Source organism: Platichthys flesus, chromosome 20 (assembly GCF_949316205.1).
Source record: "Platichthys flesus chromosome 20, fPlaFle2.1, whole genome shotgun sequence".
NCBI lineage: Eukaryota > Metazoa > Chordata > Actinopteri > Pleuronectiformes > Pleuronectidae > Platichthys > Platichthys flesus.
The window spans coordinates 12,139,551-12,166,290 of NC_084964.1; the positions used below are offsets into that span (position 1 = coordinate 12,139,551).

Consider the following 26,740-nt stretch of genomic DNA (forward strand, 5'->3'; position numbering starts at 1 on the left):
TAAACTCAATTTTTTTCAGTTTTTATATATATTTAATTTACATTGTGTAAGATATTGTGAATTTTAAGGGGTCAGTATGTTGCCAGCATAATGATGAGACCAAATGGGATTCGAATCCAGGTCCTCTGCTTTGAAGTTGATCGTGCTACCTACTAGGCCACACCGCCTTCTGATTTCGGTGTGGAACTGAGCACACTCTGAACATGGACAAATTATCGTGTGTGCGTGTTCGTGTACGCTGCTTTTAATACACAAGAGAATATTTTCTACTTTACTAGATATATTTGACAACCTTATTTAAAAGTTACTGATATCTTTGGATTTTAGATACCGGATGATTTAACATGCTTTAAAAACCTATTGTTAGAGACTAACCCAGTAGTTTCCATGTGATGACCTGAGGCTGCCCCCTGCTGGCTGCTGGGTTTGTGATTAACTAAAGTTGTCCATAAAAGAAAATCGTATTTATCCTTCAATGGCAACTTGATGTACAACCAGTAACCAGTGCACGACAAATAAACAAGAATATACAATATAAATAACACATAGTATTAAAGCCCGATAGACAAAGTAGCAGGGGAAAATTAGCTTTTAATAAATTAATTGATAAGTCGATCAACAGAAAATTACCGGTCAACTATTTCGATATTCTAGAAACATTACAATCTAAATTTTAATTTAAGAACTTTTAAGTATAATACGATGTAAAAACATGTTGACAGTCTAAACTTAATTTCCTAAGGTGGTCACAGTTGTGAAATTAATTGTTTTGTTTTGGTCACAGCACCAAAGACCTGAGCCAGAGTCCTTGCCACGACCAGATCTGTTTCCATTTTTTAAGGGTCAAAACTGAGGAGAGTGGGGTCAAGACTCATGAAACCTTGAGCCAAAATCTTTTTGCTGAAATTTGAAATTATTCCAGTATGCTTTTCATCGCAAATCTGGCAAAACTCTGATACTGGGCCAAGTCATACCCTATGTGGGAGTCTGGCCTTGAAAGAGTAAACAGTGGGTACACAAACCGGAAAAAGAGCAGTCAGAAGCAGGGGTTGTGGTGAATATAACATAGGAGGTTTATTCATAAATTGAGGGGAAAAGGGAGGAGGGCGCACAAAGGTAACTCAGAAGACTTCACCCGGTTGGCAGTTGGCCTCTGGGGCTCCGTCGGGCTCTTCCTGATCAAACAAGAGAGAGAGACAGCAATTATTCCTCTTCATAGGACAAACAGGCAGGCCGCTGGACTCTTACCCTGAGACGGTCTGGCAAAAGCATCTGGGTCTCACTCCTCTTAAGCTCCAGGCCCTCTCACTCCTTTGTTTGAGGTTTTAAGATGGCTCCTGATTGCCTGGCTGATTCACTCCACCTGTGAGGGACAATCAGAGCCACCTGGGAGGGGAGGAGTTCCCTATGAGGATCCTCTGGAGTAGTACCGCCCATCCAACACCACGCCCCTTGATATCCTCTGTCTGGCTTTTCTCAGCCATGTGGGGCACTGCTCACTGGCTGGGCCCTCACATAATACCCTGCCTTCTAGCCTTTTTTCTCCAAAGTCAGAGATGTGAAAGCTGATGCACAGCAGAGTCAGTTTTTGTCATCTTGCAGAAAGGCTTGCTCAGAAATTATTTCTTCCTCGGCCACTGGAGCACATCTCCTTCTCTAAAGCTGTTAAATGCACAGACAGTAAACCATCTGAAATTCTTTAAATAACTCCTCGCAGCGCCTCGCTCTCTGTGCTCTAAGGTTGGGGGGTATTGTGGGTAGACAAAGACAAATATGTGAGTCCTGGCTCGCTGAGCTGAGGGTCAAAGAGGGAGTGGTGCTGGTGGTTATTTTGGGAGGGGATATCAGCAAGCATCCCCTCCTGTAGAGTGACATGGCAAGTGTTCACTACACTCACACACACACACACACACACACACACACACACACACACACACACACACACACACACACACACTTTTGCCCCTTCTGGCCCTTCTGAGTGCCCACCCTCCGACACAGCATTCCAGGTGAAAGCCAGCCACCCCCCTGCGTCTGGTCATGGGTGGAGTGATTCTCCTTGGTCACAGAGAGACAGAAGCCTCACGCATTGATACTCGCAGACTTTGAGGAACTGAAGAAGGGTAGAGCGACACACACACCCTCATACACACAGCTGGCTGTGAGCTGGGATGGTGGCGGAGGAGATTGTGGTCTCCCTCTCAGGAGGAGCTCCTTGGGGCTTCAGGCTGCAGGGAGGAGTGGAGCAGCAAAACCCTCTACAGGTGGCCAAGGTATAGTGAAGCCTGTGTGTGTGTGTGCATGTGCGTGAGAATATGTGCATCCATACAGTATGTTGCACAGAGGACTTACTGCCAACGTGGTAACACAAGCAGGTTTAACAGAGATTGCAGCTGTTAATTGAGGCCTTGATGGTCAGACATGTGGTTTGCTGTCTGTAATTTGAGCTAGAAATAGTTGCATTTATTTATTTAGTAGACATAAAGAAGGCATGTCTGGTTGTAAAACAGCTAAATACAATTACTTTTCAGAGTTTTTTGCAAACTTGTACGTTTGTGAGTATATATTGAGTAGTAAATTGATTGTTCTCTGCTAGTTTTAGAAAGGGGTGCCTGGTCTTTCTTTGGAGAGCACCACTAAACTGGAGAGGAATGAGTTTGATGAGCCAAGTTGTTTATAGGATTTTTATCTGGACGTATTTTCACAGTAAACGCCTGTCTTTAAATTTCACTTATCTGCTTGAGAAGCTTTGACAATCTTACCATAGTTTCATGTAACAGTACGTCAAGGAGTTGAATTTCTTTATCCTCAATTGTCCATATCCTCAATTCAATATTACCGTTCTTATTATGTTTGAAGCTGGTATGTGGGTCAGAGAACAGTGTGAACACATGTTTGGGGTTTGATTGTGTCTTAGGTTTCATTACTGTATCCTGACGGAGATCATATGTAGCCAATACACGGTTTTCAAGTACTTTAAAGCACAACACCCGTGTGATCACACCTTTACATTATTTATTACATTGATTGTGTTTGCATGACTCCATCTACTGTAAACACATACGACCAGTAACAGACTTGTTTAAGATTTGTCATCATCACATATTTGCTAAACACAATAAGCCACCTTTAAGACCCGGATTTATTCTTTTCTCTTCCCAGTTTGGCTTTTTCAAAATCTTCTCGTGTCTGTGTTTATATTTGTTGACAGATCAGAATGTTGCCTCTAATAAGAAAAGCTATTCTGGAGAGGAAGAATGTGACCTCGCTCACTCTGACGTTAAAAGTTGGCCGGTCACTCACAAGCTGTCATAACGTCTGATTCATGATGGAGCTGGTGGGGGCTCAGGCAAAGACAAAAAGATCTTCCTTTATTTATGATTTTCATGAAGATAAGGTTATCATTAAGGACAATTTCATCATATTCTGAGGAGAATTTGGGGCATAGTTCTTATGGAGTGAGGACATTTTGGCCCGTCCTCACTTTCAATGGGCTGTTCGAGGGTTAAGAGTGAAGGTTTTTTCGTTATCATTTGAATTAGGTGGATGTCAGGTATTTAGTCGTGATGGATATGGTTAGGTCAAGCGGCTGGGTAATGCTTTATGCCAATGAGTGTGCTCACTAAGATGGAAGTATATTGTGCGTGAGCTTGTGCGTGTGTTTTTGTGTGTGTGTGTGTGTGTGTGTGTGTGGTTGGACATACCTCAGATAAGCCTGGTTGGGAATGGAGGATCAGAATAGCTCATTTAAGAGGAGCTGGAAGCCAAGCATGGAAAAAGGCCTCTTGATACACACACACACACACACACACAAAAAAACACACTCACACATTTATTTCGCTGTCCCCTATAAATCTGTTTATAGGTAAACAGGTATATTGTTTCCTGTCTTTCTTCATCCGTCCAGGAATGTGGTTGATATTTCCTGCGAGGGTTTTTATTTTGGGTGTGTGGGGAACATATGGTGATTGACATTGATGCCCCTTGGACCAGACTGGTGAGGCAGCTGTTCAAACCTCCCCTTTCATGATGTCCTCTTGTGCCGCACGAGTGTATCTGAACTTGTGTGTGCGTTCGCCTGAGTGGAAGAGAAGCTCGTCCTTGCGAGCGTTGGAACGATGGAGGAGCAGGATTATTGGGTCAAGAGACGCTGATAAAGGGAAACTCAGTGTCCTCTTTAGAGTCCAAGTAGGTGCTGGAATACACTCAACATGTCTACCGTCAGCAGGGATAAGGTGCTCGTATGTGTTAGCCGACGGAGGGGAGGTTCTTATCTTCTTCTTTCAGAGGAAGCTGAAGATTGATGGACAAGAATACCCGCCTTCCCATCTGCCACCCACCCCCCACAGACCTACTTTTTATTAAAGGATCCTATGACATCATCTCTCAGCGACCTCCAGCAAAAAGCTGCATGACTTCATGACTTATTTTGATACAGGAACAGTTGCCAGTAGAGGGGAGATGCCTGAGCACTGCTCTACAAGTCGCAGAATTTTATCGGCCATTTACATGCTCTCCCTGACTAACAGCATACACTCATAAACAGTGGCATACATATTCAACTATGATGTGTCATCCTCAAAATAATAATGTTTTATATATAGATTTATAATGGAAATATACAAATACAAGAATATGCTATATAAACCATAAAATGAAATATAATCCATTGAGTTTAAAACCCATGATAACTTGGTCACATCTAAAGTATTTCCCCACTATGTTAAATTATAGATTTTATTTATTACTCAGAACTTTGATCAACTCTGGTTGTTTTAATTGGGCTTTATTGATAAACTATAGATAGACTTTGTGGGTGTAGTCTTATTAGATCTAATTGATAATGGTCCAGGCATTATAAGAAAACAAGGAAATCGTTAAGGTTGCCCAGATGTGCAGGGCATCACCTTTTTCCTACTAAGCCCTGCATATTTCAAACCAGTAAGCAGAAAAAAAACCATCTCATGTAAAATATATTAAAACGCTCAAACATGTTCAGAAAATAGAGTCTCATGCAGGACCCCATCCTTCAGTCAGAACTGGATCGAAAAAAATAGTTTTCATGTCCTTTCAAACCAACATTAAATGTGATGTCGTAAATTAAAAATGAACGCAAATGAGCAACATCAGATCCTTTATAAGACACAGCACTGTTTTGGGATCAGATATAAGGAGAGATATCGCTTTCACTTACGTATCGTCTAATTGAGGCCTATTTTTAGATTTAACAGGCTGAGAGTTGCTGGACTTGTTTGCCCCTGATGGAACATGTTTTTGATTGCATAACTGTGTGGCTTCAGTCCATTCATTCCCTGGTTGGATAAAATGTTTTGGGATAAATTACAATTCATATTCTAAAGATTTGGGTTTAAACTTGAAAACTTGACTTGAGGTCAAGAAGGGCGTTGTCATATGAGGTCATGGGCACAGAGGATTGAGGACCCTTGGTCTGAAATGTAATAATGATTAATGTGTTTCCTTCTTTGCTCTCTGCAGGTACGCAGACGCAGCAAAGCCTGCAGAGCTGGACTGAAAGAGCACGATGAGCTGGTCGCCATTGATGACCATGTGTGTGCCGAGCTCAGTCATGCTCAGGCCATGAGCCTCATAGATTCACAGAGCACTACACTCAGCCTGAGGGTGAAAAGGTCAGAGCACGGACTCACACAGACAAACTGTACAGCACGCACCATGTTATATGACGGCATATCAGACAAACTGATGCATGTGTGTTTTTGTGTGTATGTCTCCAGGGCCCCTTCTGGATTCCACTCCTCATCTTACTCTGGTCACTCCATCTCCCCCCGCTCCTCCGTGAGGGTCCTGTCTCCCCCTGTGGCCTCCTTGTCCTCCCAGCGTCCCTCAGTCCTCTCCCCCATCGGGATACCCAGGGGCATCACTTCCCCTCCAGACAGCGAGGCCTACTACGGAGAGACAGACAGCGACGCAGACACGCAGGCCCTCACTCACCGCCGCCAGCGCCGCACGCCTCCTCATGCACGCTCACCTGCACGCTATGACAACCAAGAAGAGGAGGAGACCTCGGAGATGAGCGGGTAAGAGGTCCTTGCACACTTTTGTTCAATGCGCATGGCGCTAGTCCACATTCAACAGACAAATTCCAAAAAATTTAAAAAAGATAAAAGAAAGATAAAAGATAATTCAAAAAACTATTTAAAGTTATTTTTGTTCAAATTCAACAACAAGTCCTATCGAAAAGGATGTTGTCTGTGAAATCTTCCAGTACAGAATATTTATGCATATCAATTTTTGACAGAAGTATAATGTTTCATTTCCCAGTGATGATGAATAAAAAGATAATTTATTGCCCAGTTGAGGACTGTGGAAATGTCTTGGCGACTCTCGTTATCCTTTAAGGACCAAATTATAAATTGTGTTACTTTTCCCCCAAAAAAACTAAGAGCAAGTTTCAGGTCATATTTAAATCCAGAATGCACATTTAACTTGTATATGGTCCACAATCCACCATGATAAACATGAATGTAAATAAAGAATCCTCTTTGCCGCATTCTCTTATTATTCAAAGGTATGAGAGTGCCACGGATGCGGGGGGTTCCCTGCAGGTGCAATGGGATAGTCCGTGTCTGGTTGGCGTCCCCCGCAGAGAGCTGATCTACCAGCCCCTCCAGACAGAGTGGACCACTCCGGCACGCACCCCACACACCCTGACCCCTCGTACACTCGCCCCGACCCCGGATCAGGGGCTGGTGGAAGCGGAGGGTGAGGGTGATAGTGGCTTCCAGGAGGCAGGGGGCTACAGCGGGCTCAGCTGCGTGCCCCTGGTGTCACCTGAGCGGGCGAAAGAGGCTCTGATGTTGGGCTCCCACAAACAGCTGGTGCCCATGGTGGGGATGCAGCACACCCCCATCAGTGATGAGCTCTCCACCACCTACATGGACAAAGCACGGCAAGCCAGTGAGTATGTCTCAATAATAACAAGGACAAAAGAAAGAATTCACATTCACATGCACAATTTGAGAAAAATAAACCATTGAGATTTTAATTGCATGCATACTAGCACAGACGTGAGTTTTGAGGTAATTCAAGTTTTGAAATTAGTAAAAAGATTCTGTAAAAAAAACAAAGACAAAACCAGCACACATCACGTGACAGCAGAAAGTGATGAAAACTATTTAATCCTGTTTGAAGACTGGGTTTCCATAGCTACCAAGCTACCATGCTCTTGTGTGAGGTAATTATACCCAAACATAAAAAAAAGAATAATTGATGCTTTACGACTAATTATAGTAAATTACAACATACCATGGGTGTTTGTCAATCCCACCTATCACTTCACTAAATAGAGTTAGACATGTGTTTGCTCATGGGTTTGACGATGTGAAAAACAGCTGCACAGAAACGTCAGTAGTTTCCCACGACAATGCAGCTCTTTCTTCCTCACAGTTGTGTTTTGCTTTTTAATTTAAATTCCATTTATTCCCCAAGTGTCCCCGCTGAGTTCAACTCAAGTCTATAGCTAGATCCCCCTCTAGTGGCGCTTTCCTGTAACTGGAGTACCCCCTTACATTTACTAGGTGAGATAAACCAGACACCTCCACACACACACTGTCCCTTGAACCAGAAGTCTATTTCCCGTGTCAATATTCTGGGTATTTGCCTCAGCGGCTGTATTTATAGAAACTGGAGCTTCTGATTGACAGACTGGACACACACTGACCTCGGCCCACAGGCCACACGGCTGAATATGTTGTGTATTAGCGTCTCGCTGTTTTTCTCGAAGTCTTTCCCTGTGGGATCTGAAAGTTGTGCTGGGCAATTTAATCCTTTCTGATTATTTAAATAAATAAATAAAAATAAATAAATTACTTTCGCTGAAAACTAAAACAAAGGATTGTGAGATGTGTTTAAAGGGTCACGAAGGAATTACTGGGACAGAAATACTGAAACTAACCATAAAAGTAAGTTCAACCAAAGGTCATGTTTTGATCTGCGTTTGTTTGTTAGTTAAAAGGATTACGCAAAAATAAGAAGGTGGATAACCACAATAACTTGATGATAGGATGCAGTTTAAATCATGTTTATGTGCTCTATTGATGCCCTATGCCCCTCAGATACTATTATTGTACTAAGTATGAAAATAACATGCTGGAGAATTTTTGCATTTTTAGCATAAAGATTGAAAACTAGTTAAACATGTGGCCTGGCTTTGCCCTAAAGGTAACAAATCCTCGAACCAGCACTTTTTAAGATCAATAATAACCATATTATAACTCGATTACTTGGTCTGTTAAAATCTGAAGAGTAAAAACACCTATTTGTTCGGGTTATGAGCTGGGCAATAGTTTTCAAAACAATTTGTAAAAGTGAAATCAATCGTTCCATCTAAATGTTGACCCAAATACTTAAACACTAAAGTTTTATTGACTTCATCTCAACAAGGTAGTAGGGATCATAGCTGATGGCAGCAAATAACTATGCACTGACTGAGTTGTGACTTCAAATGAGTGATTGTGCTGGAATGAGTGATCTGTCCTCTGCTGCGAGAAGCCAAAGGGCTTCGCGGGGGTTTTACTATAGGATGAATGGCCGAGGCGTCCGGGGATCTGCCCTTTCTCACATTACACACACACATTGCCTTCGGCTTTGGATCTGAGATTGTAAGCTCTGCTGCTGTGGAGTTGTGTGTCTGTGTGTGCAGTGGTTGTTGGGTCAGCAGCAGGGAACGGGACATTGGCAAAGGGTTACGACCACACTTCCTTATAGTCTATAATTGGCTCTATGAACTCATACACACAGATACCATCAAACATATGGGCACACACTCAATGACACTGCTGTGAAGATATTCGCTGGGGACGGGGTCTTCCTGTCCTTGTGTATGTGTGTGTGTGTGTGTGCGTGTACATGTGTGTGTAGGGGCTAGAGAGTGGACAGGTGTTTGATGCCTGTCAGACAGACAGGAATAGTGGGTTGACATCATGTGTTGGTTTGGGTTGCTGGACAGAAACAAAGGTCTTTACAAGGGCTGTGCCCCAAGAGAAGAGGTGGGTGACGAGGAGCGAACGTTTTTCCGCGCTCAGAGCAGAAGTGGACGCTATCGAGAGTGTGTGTCAGTGTGTGTGTGTGTGTCTACGTGTGTGTGGGAGGGTGTGAGAAAAACACTTGTGAGATGAGGGACTTCACATCTCTGTCAGGTTCAGACGTGCGTGGACACACGGCCCCACACACTGTGTACGCAGGTAAGATTCACACACAGCTCACAAGCTCTGGTGTCTTCTTCAGATTTAGAGGAATCTGTCAATCAATTTCTATGCTATTATTGTTTTTTGTCATTGTTTTACTTGCTGGACATAACAAACAATCCTTTTGTTGAAATGATTTAGACGTGAGGAGACTCACCTGTGACTTGGTATCCCATTTTGTGTTTTTATGCTTCTAAGAGAAATTGCATCTACATGGGCCAATATGTCTATGTTGTTGTGTTTCGGGGTCAGAAACATGATGCTAAATGATTGGTTACTAAATATTCATGGTAATTTTTAACCATATGGCTCCAGTGATGATGTTAGTCGCCGCTTCGGTTAAGACTGAAATAGCTCAACAGTTACTAGATGGATTAGGTTAAAATTTTGTACACCCCAGAGGATGTTTCCTAATGATGTTGGTGATCCCCCCTTGACTTTTCCTCCACCGCTAGCAGGAGGCTGACCTTTGTCGTTTGTGTGTTAACATGACAGCTATTGGATGGATCGCCCCAAAAAGATTTGGAGCAGACATCATTGTCCCCCTCAGGATGAATTGTAATAACTTTGGCGATCCCTTTAATCTAACCAACAAAACTAGAGCCATTCTTACCAGGCTCAGCTGTGTTTGGTGCTAAAGGTGTATTAGTATTTAGGCACCGATGATACTAGCATGGACATTTTTCTCCTTTTAGCCTCCTTACATTGACTCTAGTGGCATAAATTGAAAAATAAATTTTGCTGAATATCGCAACACAAGTAAGCAGTTTGATGATGGGATGATTATTTTTAAAACAATAAGGTTGTTTTTTGCCTTGTCCGTTTGTTTGCTTGTCGGTTACCAGGATAACGCAAAAACTACCAAACGGATTACAAACAAATAGGAATGGAATGAGTCAGGAAAGAACCCATTGAAATTTGGGGCGGCTTTAAATCAGGTGATGGATCAAGGATATCTATTCTAATTTCTTTCATGTTGTGAGATAGGGATATTTTCAGCATTTTGATTTATTTGTCAGAGAATAATTTATGGATTTTGATGGGGAAAAAAATCAATCAAGAATATTCAGGGGACTGATATTTAAGGGGACTCAGCCCTCTACTGAGTACTGTTGTAGTTTATTTTGCCCTGGTTGGCATGACAGCGTCAGACTACAATTATTTAGTGATGATATTCATGCGAGGTGAGCCAAAATACCAAAAAGACACAAATAGCCTTGGACTAAGCGGACACACACACACACACACACACAAACACAGACAGGCAGTACCGGTGACAGCAGGAATTCTTTGTTCTAAATCCACAACACACACTCCTGTCTGTCAGCGGTAATCCTCATTGCAGCTCCTCATTGGGATGATACTGTACAAGTCAGCACCGGTTACCACATTGCTTCGTTTCCAGTCATTTTCGCCTGTGCCTTGTTATGCAATGATAAAAAAAATCTCTCCTTTACCAGTTCTCTCTTTCAACACATTCACCTTCCCTGTCTCCCCTCTTCCTGTCTTGCAGAGCTGCAGCGTGGGGAGAGTTTGGTGGAGAAGCAGGTGAAAGAAGCTCGTACCAAATGCCGCTCTATTGCCTCTTTGCTGACTGATGCTCCCAACCCCAACTCAAAAGGGGTTCTTATGTTCAAGAAGCGCCGACAGAGGGCAAAGAAGTACACGCTGACCTGCTTTGGCAAAGGCGAGGGAGATAGAGGAGGGGAGACCGAGGGAGATACAGGAGGGGAGACAGAGGAGGAAGGAGGGAGTTCCATCCCAAGTGGCTCGGAATTGGATGAAGAGGGATTCTCATCGTTTGACCCCACGTGGGACTCGGGTTATCTGGATCTGCTGGACAGGAGAAGCTCTGCCTGCCCTTCATCCGCACCAACTACTCCAACAACACCAAAAGCCAATCACAGCCTAGGGTTGGACATCTCAGCGTATCAGAGTCCAGGACTTCTGACCCCTGTCAATCAAACCCCAGGGTTGGAGGGATCAGGGCTGGAGAGCTCACCCTATCAGGGTTCAAGGCTGGAGAGCAGCATCACAAAGCCCCCACCTATCAACCACCCTGCACACATGTCTCCTCCCGCTGTCGCTCACACCAATGGTGGGTCAGTAGCTGTTAGTCGGGCGAGCGTAGTTCTGAGCGCACCCCCTCAGATTCCTCTTCAAAGTCAAAATGGTTCACATGGTCCCACCCAGAACCTTAGTCCGAGCACCGTCACAGACTCAGACCATCACCTGAACAACCTTGGTTCTAATCCCAATGTTCTGAACCGCACTGCACGACCTTTCACCCCTGGCCCGACCCCTTCTCGTGCGTCTGTAACCTCCGTCATGTTTCGCCCCCCCCAAGCCAAACCCATGATTGTGTCCATGGAAACCAAACCTGTGGCGGCCGTCTCCATGGTGACAATACCGCCTACTCGCCATCCATCAGGGCCAGATGCGAGGAGAGCGGTGTCTAGCACCTCTCTCTACATCCCTCCAAGAAATAACAACACTCACCCCTCTGTTAACTCCCCTCCCTCAGTTCTCTCGCCTCCCTACTCTCTTTCTTCTGCACCTTTCTCCCCGCCTCTAGCAAACGCACAAATGTTTTCTCCTCAGCCTGCAGTGCATGTTTCTCCTGCAACCCCTCTGTCTCCACCTGTAGCTCAAGGAAGCCCAGTCGGTCCATCACCTGCTCAAACCTTCTCCCCTCCAGCTCCACTTCTACATCCCTCTACTCCTGCTCAGACTTACACACCTCCCTCTGCTTGTCTTCCTGCTCTTCCCATCTCCCCACAATATGCCCCTGACCCACCTCAAATGTCCTTCAATGCCCAGAACACCCATCTTCCTCCTCCCATCCAGCCTTGTCCCTCTCCATCTGTTCACCCTTACCTAAACACATCAGGTGCAATGACTTCTAACCCCCAGGCTCCCGCCTCTGATTCCCTTGCAACACGTGAGCAGCGCATCTCCGTCCCCGCCGCTCGCACCGGCATCCTGCACGATGCCCGTCGTCGAACCAACAACAAGCCAATGTTTTGTGCAGTCCAGAACAAAGATGTGTCTCCCAACCCGGATTTGCTGTCGATGGTCCAGAACATGGACGACCGCTTCGTGAGAGCCCCGACGGCTGAAGTTGGAGTCCCACCCAGTGGGGAGACTGGGCACGAGTCGGGGCCTGAGGAGGACTGGCTGAGACTAGGGGCAGAGGCCTGCAACTTCATGCAGGCTCAGCGAGGACCCAGGCCCCCCCCTGTGGCCCCAAAACCGCAAGCTCCTCAGATGCCACAGCTGGAAGGGAAGGGAGGGCAGCTGTTTGCCCGCAGACAGAGCAGGATGGATCGATATGTTGTGGATCGATCTCCCTCTGTGGCTGCAGCACCTTACTCTCCTGCCCAGACAAGGGAGCCCTCACCCACGCCTTCTCTCCCTGCTACCTGGAAGTACTCATCCAGCATCCGTGCACCACCTCCCATCAGCTACAACCCCCTCCTTTCACCCTCCTGCCCTCTGAAAGCCCAGAAGAAGCCTGAGATGAAAAAGTCTGGGCCAGCTGTGTCTAAAGGGAAGAAAGCGGGCATCAAGCCTGTGGACATCATGAGCCACCAGCCCTACCAGCTCAACTCCTCCCTGTTCACCTACGGGAATGGGATTCCCCAGGACACATCAACCTATCAGCAGCAGCGAGGAATGACAGGTGTTCCTCAGAAAACAGCGCGAGTATACGAGGTGAAACGTTTCTCCACGCCCCCACCGACATCCACAAGACCTGCCCTCAAAGTGATCGTCCCTCGATCTGCTACGACACTCGGAGAGCCACTGTGGCGCTCTGATGTCACGTCTCCACCCACAGTTGGTCCCGCCTCCTACCAACCCTATCAGCCTCAGCCCCATCCTTACCAACCTCAGTGGGCCAACGGCCCTCTGTCTCCCCCCCCTCCTCCTGCCCCTACCGCCCCACTCCCTCATCTTCCCACCTTCTCCTCTTCTCCGGCTCCAAACCCGGTTCAGTCCCCCACTTTCTCCCACCTCCAGGCCTCCAACACTGCCCAGGCCAGAAGGGAGTTCAAGAGCGCCCCAGATCTTAGTCCTCTGAATCCCACTGGTGCCTCTCAGCCAGCCCTCAGCAGCGCTCTGCCTGCCAGGGTACCGAGGCCCAGGTTCAGCACTTCCAACCTGGGCCTGCAGCCCAGCGTCTGGCGCCCTGGATCCACCATGCACTGACCTGATTCTGGTCTGGACACAAGAAACCAGGGCTCTATAGGGAGCCTGAAGTGTTTTTAGTAGTGCCATGTTTTTATTCATGGGTTTTATCAGCCACATTTTAACTAAAGATTAGTTTGGATTGGCCACACATGTAGCACATATTGTCACAGACATTTACTCTTTTAATAAATTTAAAGAAAATGGAAACCTGAGTAAGGTTAAAACAAAAAAATGGGTAGTAGAGATTGAAAGGCCAGGAAGAGATACTCGAGAGAGAGTTTTGTAAATATTGTATTGAATGATTAAAGAATTGTGTTTTAGCGTAAAAAAGAAGAACAGCGGATGTGAAAAGACAAGACTGATAGAAGAGAGGAATAGTCGAGGATGAGAAAATAATGAAAAGGCACTGATGAAGTGACAATAAAGAAACATTAAAGCCTGATGAGGGGTGAAAAGTACAGATTTTACTCATCTGTAAACACCTGGCAGTACAGTATCATATGAGAACATTTGTAGTTCTAGCAAATTTGACACAACTTGTGTAATCCCCTCACTGTAATATATATTCTGAGTATGTGTGTTTGATAACTGAGTGTATTATTTTTTTCTAGTTGCAGAGTGCAGCGGTGTTAGCTTTGTTTTCTGTAGTTTTTTCATAGAGCGAAGTAGATTTGATTTCTGATCTGCTGATATGGAACAAGAAAAGTATAACGTGTCTGTTTAGCTGTGATTCTTTTACAAGGAGACATACGGCTGAATAAAAATAGACATGACTCACCTCAGCTGTCACTCTGTTTCTTCCTCTGTCACACATGTCACCAGGCCCGAGTACCTCGTCGCCCATTCAGACATTTACCCCCAAGTATAACACCATTATAATTTGTTGAGGATTTAGCCAGTTAAGAGGTTAAATACCGGTATACAATATTGAAAAGGGATAGTTGAGGGATCAAGAGAAACTTCTTTTAAATTCTACCACATGGAGGCACTGTAGGATTTTCCTGGGAGACATGTTGCACCACCTCAGTTTGTAGTCTCCTCCCTTTTCTTAACACAGATTTAAATCAGGAAATATATTAGTTTCATATAATATATCAATAATACAGACCTGTTATAGAAAAAATACACAAATATTCTTTATTTGTTCTTACCATATATCAGATGTTCTATATTTGTATTGTCAAACACACAGTATATTTGGTAATCCAGCTACATGAGAAGAGTTAAAAATGATTTCAAATACACAAACCCCCTTTAATAATGATTATGTTTTTCCATATTTTATCCATGTGGTTGAATTTGTCCTTGTGGGATTGTTGGCCACATTTCAGAGCAGAGCGACGGCCTTGGAGCTGTGAAACCCAACCACGGCCACAGAGAGGGATCTAACCTATGACCCCTGACTGGGATCAGGTGACAGACGGGGCTAACTTTAGCAGCTAACTTTAATCCTGTTATGTACCGCCACTGCTCTGCCAGTGGAAGGTACAACACGAAATATAACAAAAAAAAAATCCTTCCGATATTTAGGCAAAATCGTTTGTCTACAAACTAGGTCACTGAATTGTAGAAACACATAAAAGCTGTAACTGCACTTATAGTAATGACTGAAGCGGCTCCTTTAACCCTCGGCCATATTAATAAATGACTTCTACGTTTCTCTTCTATTGGTCTACCTCCTCATTTCTGGTAATTTCTCTCTCACTCAACTGCAGCCACACTGCCACACCCACATACCCCCCCCCCCCCCAGACACACACACACAGAGCTCATTCAACCGATATTTGGAGTCGTTAATCTCCCGCTATTTGGCGCGGTGCTAAACCCTTAATTCTGATGGCTTTTTTTTACAATGTGATTGCGAGCCGAGAGGGGAAGCGCTGCCTCATACGTCCGTCCTCCTCTCTCTGCTCCGCCAAAGAGGCCCTCTCCCTCGCACCATGTTTCTGGGTCAGCACAGTCCGAGTCACATGGGGTCGGGGTTTAGGGGCAGGTCAACAAATAATGCTCAATCTTCATTCTCAATTCATTCCATCTCTTGATAATTATTATTTTGAAAGGAGAAGGTAATAACCAACCCTTGGATTTAGATTAAGCACTTTTTCCTCTTTTGTAACCATGACAACGTGGTTTTAACAGAAATACCTAGCAACCATTCGATTTTTTTCATGAAATGTTACTAAGAAATTCATATGTTGAATGATAAAATCCCTGGTGATCTTTATAAATATGTAATCTTAGTTTACCAGTGATTGTTTATGATCAAATACCTGACAAACTGGCTGAAACGTTAAAGCACTGAACAGATGATGAACCGTCTGACATGATGATCCAAGGTATGCCGCCAGACACAAGCTGGTCGTGAAGCTGCTAATCATTCATACCCAAAGGTTTGCAGGACGCTGTGAGCAAAGTGAGAGGAGGAGGAAAACACACCAACCAAAAGCACAGATGCCTTAAAGCTGATACAACAAGTGACAGGGAAGAAAACAACTGCTGGAGAAATATGTTCATCTTTTCTTGCAGTGATAGTCATGTTATGACAAAGGCCTTTTTACCCTGTATTTGCATATTATGGGACAGGTGATTAAAGGGGGCTGGAAGAATCCACTTCACCTATGAGGCCATTCCTTGTATCATTCCATTGTTAACAGATTTCTTTCAGGATCAGTTATAGATTTAGCCAACAATGGAGAAGTGAAGTTGCTGTTTGCCCATAGTTGCAATTGCTTTCAACAAAACCTTCTAAGAGTAGATAGTAATGGATTTAGAATTTTCCAGTGGAGCTAAAATTGTACATACATGTACGGTATGTAACACATTGTAACTCTTATATTCACATCAAATAATCCTCATTATTGTGACGAAAATGGGATATGAATTTATATTTTAAGCAAATACCTTAATTCTACAAATAAATACATCTTTAACTTCAGCTTTATTCCTTACATGATATCTTTATTAAATAAAAGTGATGAATAAAGTTAAGTAACTATCAGGTTTGTTATTGTCACTCATGACATCTTCTCTGTACACCACAACCGCCTCCCACTTTACCCTTTAAACCCTGCCACCCCTCCCACCCTCCGGGCCCAGTCCATAGCCCTGCTGCAGCCCTGCTGATAGGGTTTCACTGTCTCTAGGCTGAAGAAGAGGGCAGGCAGTACAATACAAATCGCAGGACACAAATCTACCTGGGAATCTATATTCCTCTTCCTTCAACACAAACCTTTTTCAGGGAACCTCTGGGACCTGTGTCTTCCTGCCGACACCTGGGCCTTAGGTAAGACGTCTGAGAAGTGAAATGTGACGATGGCAGTGATAAAACTCAAAGAAATCTCTCTCTGAGATGCCATGAGTGTTTGTGGATTATAACACATCAATGGTAGTAATTCTGTGCCAGTTGTGGTCAAGTTAATTTGAACCCCACGGTCAGAAGATTTTGGAGGAGAAGCCTCTGTGTGTGGCCTGTAGAGGCCTTTGCAATCGATTAATTAATGAATGAGGGAATCAGAAGCAGATGCTCCACTTTGGCAGATTGCACAGTTGATTATGTTTGAAGTCACAGTAATTGGTCGAGAAAATATTTAAATTCACACTATATCGCACATGGTTTGACAGTTACATCGTAGAATGAAATTTAATGATCAAATAGCTAATTTAATTATGAATTAAACCAAATTGGAATTACGAGAGCAGAATTGTGGATGACTTTCCTCTTCTTCCACCACTTCTTACCAACATCGTGGTAGGTGAGGAACGTGGCCCTCTGCAGTGGAGTTTTTAGTCCATGGGATGCATGTATGTGCGGATCTGGGAATGTGCTGACTGATGCCCTTCCTCCCCAGCTGTCCCCTCAAGATTTATCTAGAGCTAAAACAGGCTGGTCGTGGGGGACTGGAGCGCCTTCACTCAGAGAGGCGGTAACAGGACCCAAGGCCCTTTGCACTAAGCTCCTGTAGTTTGCGACCAGCCTGGCTGTTTCCCTCCATCTTGCATTTCCCTAAACATCTGAAAACACCTGTAACCTCATGTAGTGACATTAATCCAAAGTCCAAATCTCTCTCGCCGTGGCTGGTGTGTGCGTGAGTGTGTGTGTGTGGTCTTGTGCACATGCATGTCACCCCCACTCATTCCGGAGGTATGGAACATAGGTTCCCAAAAATAGCACACACAGGACTGAATCCCCAGCTAGGAATGAGCTTCAATTACAGCAGATGAAAAGCAATTAAATTAACTGTCTCCCTGTAGACGAGCTCTGCGGCTTTTTCTCTTGTAGAGGGACTCACCTCCAGCCTTACATAATTGCTTTTGACCTGTGCAATAGACAGCGACATACTGCCTGCCCCTGGAGTGGTTAGTCAAGAGAGACACAAGCTGCCACTGGGAATTTGTGTCCTCTAGGGCACGTGGAGGCTATAGACCACACTATAAAGTGTTCTTAACTTAATTAACTCTGGGATGGATCTCCTCAGACTTGCATGCATTTCGACCTGATTTCAACTTCATCATACATAGATACATTTTATTCCTTCTCCTGAAATATCTATGGGCAGGTTTAACACTTTTGTTGTATCAGATTTCACTGCCTGTCAGTGTCTTGTTGCTAATTTTGTCATGCTCCTTTCTGGATGCCAGACAGACCAAATTAGTTTTGAGGCAGTGATTCTTTATATCTAATTAAACCACATTTACACTATGTGATCAGTTAAAGTTGATTTAGATCAAAGATCTCATTTGAAGACATTTAAACAAAATAATTAAATGCATTTTATGTCACAAATAGAGTCGTGGCTATGGCGTATTTATTTGTACCAAACAACTCACAGTGTAGCTGCCTCCTAGATTCTTACTTTTTTTAATAGTCTCCCTCTGGATCTCAGGACAGCAACTGCATGGATAGGCTAAAACAAGATCCCCTCCAATCTATTATCACTGGCCCACCGCTGATTTATTATGTATACGTTGGCTCAATTTTTGAAGCTGCATTAATAGATTTCCTTTTGGTCAATCGGGGACAATACAACAAGCCGTACACAAACAAGAGCTCCAAATTAAATGACAAAATACCTTGGTGGTTGTAACGGCCCATTAGAGCAACTCACTCTCTGATCGGATGTCCCTCCAGGCAGGATTACGTAATTGTTCTGTGCCTTCCAAAAATCAATGTTTATGATATGGTTACGTTTTGGTTAGGTTCAGGAATAACAACACAACAGGTACAAAAACGACTTTGTGAGTTCATCGATGGGTTGAAATGAGTTAAGGTTGGTAATTGATCCTGGTCATTGTAAGAAAATGGGAGACGTTGTGTGTTTAGTAGTCTCATCCATCACCGCTGCCTCCTCCCTGTTCAGACTTTGTTGCTCAATAATAACGTCTTTTCTCCTACACACAGCCTCATCACACAGTTTATCTCGCTGTTGTGTTTCTCGGGAAGAGAATCTTCTGTAAACATTAATTCTAAATTGATATTATACGATTTAGTATTAGACATTATGATATCATAAAAAAATATGTTTTGGTGAATGTGTTCAACATATGGCGTCATGTTTCTGGTCATCTGATTAGAGTTAACCCAGTACTGCCTTTTGCTTTGTTTTTGGCCTCCACCAGCTTTTTTTGTCGTTGTGGCTAAATGCTCATTTGGGAACAACTTGTTTGTGTCATTGTCTGTTGGGTCTATTTGGTGCTGGTCGTGTACAGTGGGGTAATCAGAGTTGAAAACAGCTGCCTGCTGCATCGGGAAGGTTAATGAAAGTGTGTAAAACCAACACACTGAGTTGAACGATGCAAAAATGTTTTGTAGAGCTGAAGGGACACCGTAGAGTCAAGCTGCTATGGTTTATCACCAAGAAGAACTCTTATTTTACATTATTGTTTGCTGAACAGGGACAATTCACAATAAATGTAGGGGCTGAGAGGTAAAGCGGTCGTCCTCCAACCAGAAGGTCGGCAGTTCCATCCTAGTCTTCCCCATCTGCTTGCCAAAGTGTCCTTGGGCAAGATGCTGAACCCCTGAATAGCACATCATAGGCAAACTGTACTGTAAAGCGTTTTGAGTGGTCATCAAGGCTAGAAAAGTGCTAAATAAATACAAACCATTTACAATTTACAAGATATGACATCAATAACCCTCGACAACCAGACACCAAGGAGCCACATGCTGGCCAACATAACCTTTATCTTAGTTCTGTGAATGATGCAAGTATTCTTCAGCTACATTTTCACTAATTTAAACTAATTTAAAATTAGTACTGCACTCTCTTAATTTCCACATGACACAAACAGTACATCCATTATAAATGCAGAAATATTTATCTTGAAACTTGAGGTTGTGACCCTTTAAGTAGTCTATTGAAACGATTTGACTGGGATGGAGCTGTCTCAGCATCATAGTCAGTCAACTGCTGGAGCTGTCAAATGTGTTATTGATGTTATTTATACCTTGCCAGTCTTTTATTCTCCATGTAAAAAAATTACATTTCTAATATGAAATGAATGGCTGGTGATAATGATGATTATTGTTCTTGTTCTGTTCTACAGCCATGCCTCTCGATACTTTTGCCCCTTCTAACAAAAGGAAGAAGTCCGACAAGATCATCACTGACTTGTCCAACATCAGCCAGAATGGTAAGATACACACAGACATACACACACACACACACACACACACACACACACACAAACAGCTTCCCACATTTACACACAGCAACTGGAAACATTTTGCCGGACCTCTCCACCCTCATTCCTCAAAGACCTCCCTGTATCTCCCCTGTGATCTGATTATCCAACCCAGCAAATGTCAAGTCCGATTGTGAGCTTTGCTCTCTGGTGTCCACTATCTGCACAATCTGTGTCTGTAAATTGAATCATTGCATGTGGTCTTATGTGGATTTGTGATACACACACACACTTGTACACACACACACATTCCAAGCAGTAACACAATATCTAAAGTCTTCTGTGGGGTCATGTGGCTCATTATCAAATGGCAGAGGAGCTACAGACCTGATACTATTAGAGGCAACACAAAATACCAGACTGTGGTTTGTTTTAGTTGTGTGTTTATTGTGTGTGGAGTCATTACAACATGTACAAACGTGGCAAAAAGTTTACGTCTTTAACCCACAACCGTACTGTGAAAGGTGAAAATCTATGTATTTCAAAGTATATATACTTATTTGAACACTCTGTGGTTATCGCTGTAGTAGTGTATATTATGGTGCTCTTTTCTTTGCTAATATATGTTGCCCAATAACAAACACTTAATTTTTCCTCCATTTATGTTTCTATAAATCCCTTGCTGTGCACCAGAGAGTGTCCAGAGACTTACTGCAGGAAAAGACCCACCAGAAACAAAAGTGTTTAAAACATTTCCCCCTGCCAGACCCACCAGTAGGTCCATCTGTTCAACTCTCGCTGTGAAGCTGGACACACTTCAGAATCACATGCTGTTATTTTTACTTTTAGTGGAAATCCCAGTTTCAAAAATAAATTATTAAACATTAAAAAATTGATGTGTCAGGCTGAATGTGAGGATAATATGTAAAAGCCGCTACAGATGGCATGTGCAGCATTTCCAATAAATGAGATGGTGCAGCCTTAAAAGTGAATTAATTTACCCAACTATTGTCACCATGTGTTTGCTCATTGTGGGAACGTTTATGATGTAGTATTGGTATAAGAGGAAATTATTTGGTGAAAAACTCCTACAAAACTGCAACATGTTGACAACACATTATGGAAAAAATCTATTAAAATAGGATGATGTAATAGTATACAGTATAGTGTAAAACTCTGAAGGAACCCTTTCTCAATACTTAGTGGTTTTAGTGGTACAAAAAATTATATCTTAATACTAACTTGTCGCGGAATAAAAATGTAGAAGTCTTACCTGGCTCTTTAAGTTATTAAAATCGTAAAGGTATGACTAATTACAATGTAATTTATTTTTAAGTTGTAATACTATTGGTTGTATTGCCATGAATTTTGGTACAAAAGTTCATGTCCCCAAAAGAGGAATTTTCCTTCTTTTTTTTTATCCAATTTTCCATTTTGCGCCACAATCAGGTCAGACTTACTATTTGTAATACTTTCTGGCATTGTAATTATATGACTACAAAACGATTGACCTTCCCATCAGCCCCTGCTGTTGTTTAATTTGAATGATCTCAGCATGGTGCATTATCATTCAGCTCAAAAGCACAATGCTTTACAGAGCTGCTAGCATTGAGTCTTCATTTTATAGGGATTATTTTCTATCGCAGAATCAAAACTGCCATTTACTTCTTGCATAACATATTCTATTTATAAACACCTACAATGAACCAAATCTTTGCACGTACAATCTGCTTTCGGAGTGTTTGCACATGCTCCTATCTGTCATTCAACAATCTGCCATTTCCGTCCTCTGCTTCTCCTTCTGCTGTCACATCTGTAGCCACATCTGAGCCTTTCAACCGGTTTGTTCTCAGTCACTCAGACAGACAGTCAGACAGTCAGTCAGTCAGTCATTCAGGAGCTTATCCTGCTTATCCCCCTTTTTGCTCCAGTTAATGCCCAGTCATCCATCCATCATCCTCACTGCACTCGGTCGCTCTGACAGTTTGTCCCATGCCCCTGTCCCCTCTGCATGTCGCCTGCTTGCATCTCTCCGCCCCTGTCTCTGTCAGTCTGTCCCGTTTCCTCCTAGTCAGCAGCCAACTCCACTTTCACATTCTTCTGAATTAACACTCTAATCAATATCCCCAAGGGAGAGTCCGCTCTGCTCAGCAGCCTCAATTTTTCTCCCCTCTCTCTCTCTCTCTCTCTTTCTCTCTTTCTCTCTCTCTCTCTCTCTCTCTCTCTCTCTCTCTCTCTCTCTCTCTCTCTCTCTCTCTCTCTCTATTTCTCTGTCACACACACACACACACAGACACACACACACACACTTAACACCCACCCGCTTGCACAAGTCTGATTTACGATATACTGCTAAGAGCAGCATTGCAATGCCAACTCCCTGCTTTATAGATGTGTCCGTGTGAGTGTGTGTACAAGTGTGTGTGTGTGTATGTGTGTGTGAGTGTGTGTGTGTGTGTGTGTATGTTGTTTTATGGCTGGACTCCAGGTGTTATGAATGATATCAGAGTGGATGCGGTGGATGAGAAGAGTGTTTTATGAGGAGCTCGGTGCAGCAGTAAAATCCATCAGATCTCTCCATCACTGCAGCGGAGGAGAGAGAGAGAGAGAGAGAGAGAGAGAGAGAGAGAGAGAGAGAGAGAGAGAGAGAGAGCAACAGTATGTTATGAGGATTTCCCTCCATGAACAGTTCTTCCTGTTGTGTCGTTCCCCAGTGCCCCTTTTCTTCTATATTGCTTTGGCCCAGTAATTCCTACGACTCCCCTGGCTTCATACACACTCACGCCCTCTAATACAACAGGTTTTAACTGTAATTCATCACAACAAGTATGGTGTGAAAGCCAGAGGATAGAAGTATTTGCCCTTTACAGTCACATCACTGATTCAATATCAGACCTAAATTGGAGGTTAAACCCACCTTTTAATTTGCCAAATGGGTTTAGTTGACAAGCGTATGCAGTAGCTACGCCAAAAAAAGAAACAATCCTGTGAATCTTAATAACCAAAAATGCTTAGAAATGTTTCATCCGAGCAGTGATAAATCACCTTTGGGTCCAGGTGACAGGTTTATTCATTCAAGTAAGAGCAGTAGTTCAAGAGAAAATGTAAAAAATATCATCGACAACCTGCTACCTGTTAAAATCAATACCACTCTCATTTCTGTCCTTTCAACATGACTCTTATCTTGACTTAAATTCAATTTTAATTTGGTTAACAATACTGTGCAACATATTATAATTTTGAAGCTAAGTGACCTGTACAAGCAGATGAAAGTGAAACAAATAAGCACATATTTGATAAAACAAGAAACATTGTCATAAAAATAACCTTGAACCATATTTGAAACGGGGAAAGGGACAAAAAGCAAAAGCAATTTAAACCTCTTTTTAAAATTTCTGGATGACACAAATAACAAAAGTTGAGTGTCTGCCTTAAATTCATGGTGTAACCCTAACCCCATAAGCCTAACCTTTTCACATTGAGCCTCTTCATTTTGTCTTCCTCTTCTTCCTCCTCTTCCTCCTTTGTCTCCCTGGCAGACGATGAAACCGACCCAGAGGCCTCCGAGTTCGACCTGGGCACCAAGATCAAGACGCCCAAGGACTTGATGCTGGAGGAGCTCTCCCTGCTCTCGAACAAGGGCTCCAAGATGTTCAGGATGAGGCAGCAAAGGGTGGACAAGTTCATCGTGACCAACCAGAACATGGTGAGAGTGAGGAACTGAAGGAGAGCCTAGATGTATGCTGTGTATGTATGCGGATACTGTTCGGGCTGTATCTTTATTTTATGTCCTCCAGCAGAACCTCGAGAACCTTCTGATGTGTCCTCCCCCTGTCGCACCAAAACCTGAGATGCCAAAAGTAGAAGGTATGGGGTCACCCATGCAGTTTGTAGATTTTCATTATTACTTTTATGATTTTTGCACTTCATCTATGTGCTCCCCCCCCCCCCTTGTCCCTGGGTGTCTCAGTGGTGGAGGAACCTGTGGATGAGGAGGCGGAAAAGGAGGCGAAGAGGAAGGAGTACATACGCACCTACGTATCACCATGGGAACGGGCCATGAGGGGCAACGTGGAGCTGACAGCCACCATGAAGGGCAACATGCCGGGACCCATCCAGATCCACCCAGACCTGATCCTCTACAAGAGCTTCAACAGGTACACACCAACAAACACACACACCCCCACACACACACACACACACACACACAGATGGCATAAGAGCATATTTTCAAGCCTGCATTTATCATAAACGTGTTGAAATTAAAGCAGATAAAAGTAGCTATTATTTAAGCTCTCACTCTCACACGTTTGAACAAATTGAGTGACTTTAGAGAGGATGCTGTAAACTCAAATAATCACTCATAGTGAACCAGCAAAAGAAAGTGGAATTTATTTCATCCTCCTGGAAGACTTCTTCACTTTGCATCAAGGAACATTCATTTCATGTATCTTTCTGACGCTCTGACCTTCACTTCACACGGCGGCGGGTCAGATGTGTGGAGGTGAGAAAGTGAGCAGCTGGGCTCTCAGGCCTTCTTTCCTCAAACCCTTACTTCTGGCACCTGAAACTCTGCAGTGGCGTCTTCAACACTACCACATCTGCCCCCCTCCACAATTTGAGGCTTTTCATCTCACCTTCAAGTGCAGAACAGTTCTTCATTTAGGTGTTTCAGAATAATAAAAGTTTGCTTCAACGTACTGGCACTCTTAATAGTCATCTGAAATTTCACAATCTGGGGGGAAAAAATTCAGAATTAATATATTAAAGGCAACAATTATTACCATTGAATGGGCTTAGCTCCAAGATTAAGAATATGCCTTGACGTTGACTTGATGACTCGTCTCCACCTCCTCCCACTTTTGAGAAATTAAGCAAATATATCTCTGATCCAAACACTGCCATTTTATGCTTTTGGAGCCAGATCCGTACAAAAGTTCGAGCCACGGGAGCAAGGTCCTGCCGATACAGGAATAATGATCAATTGCACATACATCGGTGTGATACCTAATATGGCCGAAACCATGTTTGAGAAAAATTATTTCAGTATTTTTAGTTTGGTCCATAAAAGACAGGGATCATGACTTGTAGTGCAGCCATACACCAAGTGGTGACCAAGATGTTTTGTCTTCACTTTTGGGGAGTAGTCATGTGTTAATATGGAAAAATTGCACAAGAGCGACATCCTAACCGTGTTCCGATAAAACTGGAATTACTCAGTGTAATTATAGTTATAACTGCAGCACTTATATAGGACCAACGTCTCTATGACAACCAGCAATTTGCTGTTTCATTAGCAAACAAAAAAAAGCAACTTCCTCTTCGTCTGTTTCTATGGCGTCACTCAGCAGAGATACAAATCACACATACTCCCGCACATCGCTCCCATCTCGTTCCACATGTCCTTATTTTTAATCTCGTTTGAACTCTGTCCGTGGAGAGAGTGCTGATGGTTGCTATGGACCTCAGAACATATAGCTGCAGCCTTTATAATTACTAATGGGTCTGAGTCAGCGATAAATAACCAGCCGGGGGGGAGTTATTACGAGACAACAGGTCCCTGGGCACAGATATGTAAAAGCCCACCCACCACTCCTACAGAGGAGGGAAACTCACTGACAACGCCACAGAGCACTCAGACTCACACTGACTCATACACATCTGAAATGCTAATCAATTTGCTGTTTGTGGTTATTTTGTGTTTCTTTTTGGTTGTTCTGTGTGTCATTGTGGTCAATATATGTGTATTTGTGGTTGTTTTGTTTCTGTTTAATGTTTCTGTTTTGTGCATATCTGGTTGTTTGTACATTTGTGTGGTTTTTTTGTATTACGTTGTGGACATTTTGCCAGTCTTTGTGATGGGTTTGGGGTTTATGTGGTTGTTTTGCGTATCTAAGTGTTTATTTTATGTTCATTTGAGTTTTTTTTCTCTTTGTGTTTATTTTGTGTCACTTTGTTGTGTGTGATGCCCATGACGCTCATCCTAATCTCTCACCTTCCTCCTATGTTCCCTTTTTCTCTGCCAGGACGGCGTTGCCATTTGGCGGCAACGAGAAGGCGTGCAAGATTCTGGCCTTCGAGCTCCCGGAGCCCAGCGTTGCCAACGATGAGCCGGAGTCACTGGCCTCCCTGCAGGCGGACATCCGCTCACGACCCTCGTTCAACCGCACGCCCATCGGCTGGGTGTGCAGCGAGGACAACTCAAACATCCACATGGACGAGGACAACATCGCCTTCGACGGAGAGACAGATGACCTGTGAACACGCGTGCAGGGAGAAGCATGATACAGTACATGTAGCCTGAAACACACATTACAAGTACATGAACTATATGACCCACAAACATATACTTACATGAAGAACACAACCTCACATATGTTTATTAGAGCATTGGGCAGATCCTAATTCTTGACCCACACACCGACAACATTTGCACTGGTAGAGCTGCTGAAGCTCCCATGAACACATGTTGAAATTTACTTTAATTGCATGGGAAAGAAATCGAAAACAAGCCAAAAAATATTCTAAACTGACTTGATGGAAGAGGACAAAGAGTTTCCTCGGCCTCCTGCATGCTTTCTTACTATGTGTGTGCAAACTGTGGTAAGTTAATGTGACACGTGTGTGAACAGAAACAGATAAGCACCCTGCACTCTTAAAAATGTTTATTTATGCAATAAAGTTCCCCTTTACAGAACGTC

General features: G+C 43.4%; 1 protein-coding gene and 1 long non-coding RNA gene across 5 annotated transcripts; one reads left to right on the top strand and one right to left on the bottom strand.

Moving 5' to 3' along the window:
* Positions 1-1,049: 1,049 nt before the first annotated feature.
* LOC133931953 (uncharacterized) lies at positions 1,050-1,741 on the bottom strand. The gene is made up of 2 exons (XR_009911934.1): positions 1,249-1,741; positions 1,050-1,175 (listed from the first exon to the last, which is right to left on the bottom strand). It is a non-coding gene; the product is annotated as an uncharacterized LOC133931953 (long non-coding RNA).
* Positions 1,742-2,024: 283 nt separating this feature from the next.
* Positions 2,025-26,740, top strand: LOC133931743 (synaptopodin 2-like protein). Of its 4 annotated transcripts, none has more exons than XM_062378688.1 (9): positions 2,025-2,273; positions 5,497-5,648; positions 5,754-6,056; positions 6,548-6,936; positions 19,962-20,048; positions 23,579-23,745; positions 23,837-23,906; positions 24,010-24,196; positions 26,066-26,740. In XM_062378688.1, exons 1-9 carry the CDS (start codon positions 2,172-2,174, stop codon positions 26,298-26,300), a joined length of 1,692 nt encoding a protein of 563 aa, XP_062234672.1. In that variant the 5' UTR covers positions 2,025-2,171; the 3' UTR covers positions 26,301-26,740. The 4 variants fall into 4 exon arrangements, with proteins under 4 accessions (XP_062234672.1, XP_062234673.1, XP_062234670.1 ...); XM_062378689.1 differs by having other exon boundaries at positions 2,026-2,273; positions 23,840-23,906; XM_062378686.1 differs by lacking the exons at positions 19,962-20,048; positions 23,579-23,745; positions 23,837-23,906; positions 24,010-24,196; positions 26,066-26,740 and adding an exon at positions 10,738-14,197 and having other exon boundaries at positions 2,058-2,273.

What these genes read in the sequence shown, in the direction of transcription:
- LOC133931743 (XM_062378686.1), top strand. Translation starts at nt 2,172, where the DNA reads ATGGTGGCGGAGGAGATTGTGGTCTCCCTCTCAGGAGGAGCTCCTTGG. An exon ending in CTCAGCCTGAGGGTGAAAAG is followed by an intron (nt 5,649 to 5,753) that starts GTCAGAGCACGG and finishes GTATGTCTCCAG; the next exon opens with GGCCCCTTCTGGATTCCACT. An exon ending in GAGACCTCGGAGATGAGCGG is followed by an intron (nt 6,057 to 6,547) that starts GTAAGAGGTCCT and finishes TATTATTCAAAG; the next exon opens with GTATGAGAGTGCCACGGATG.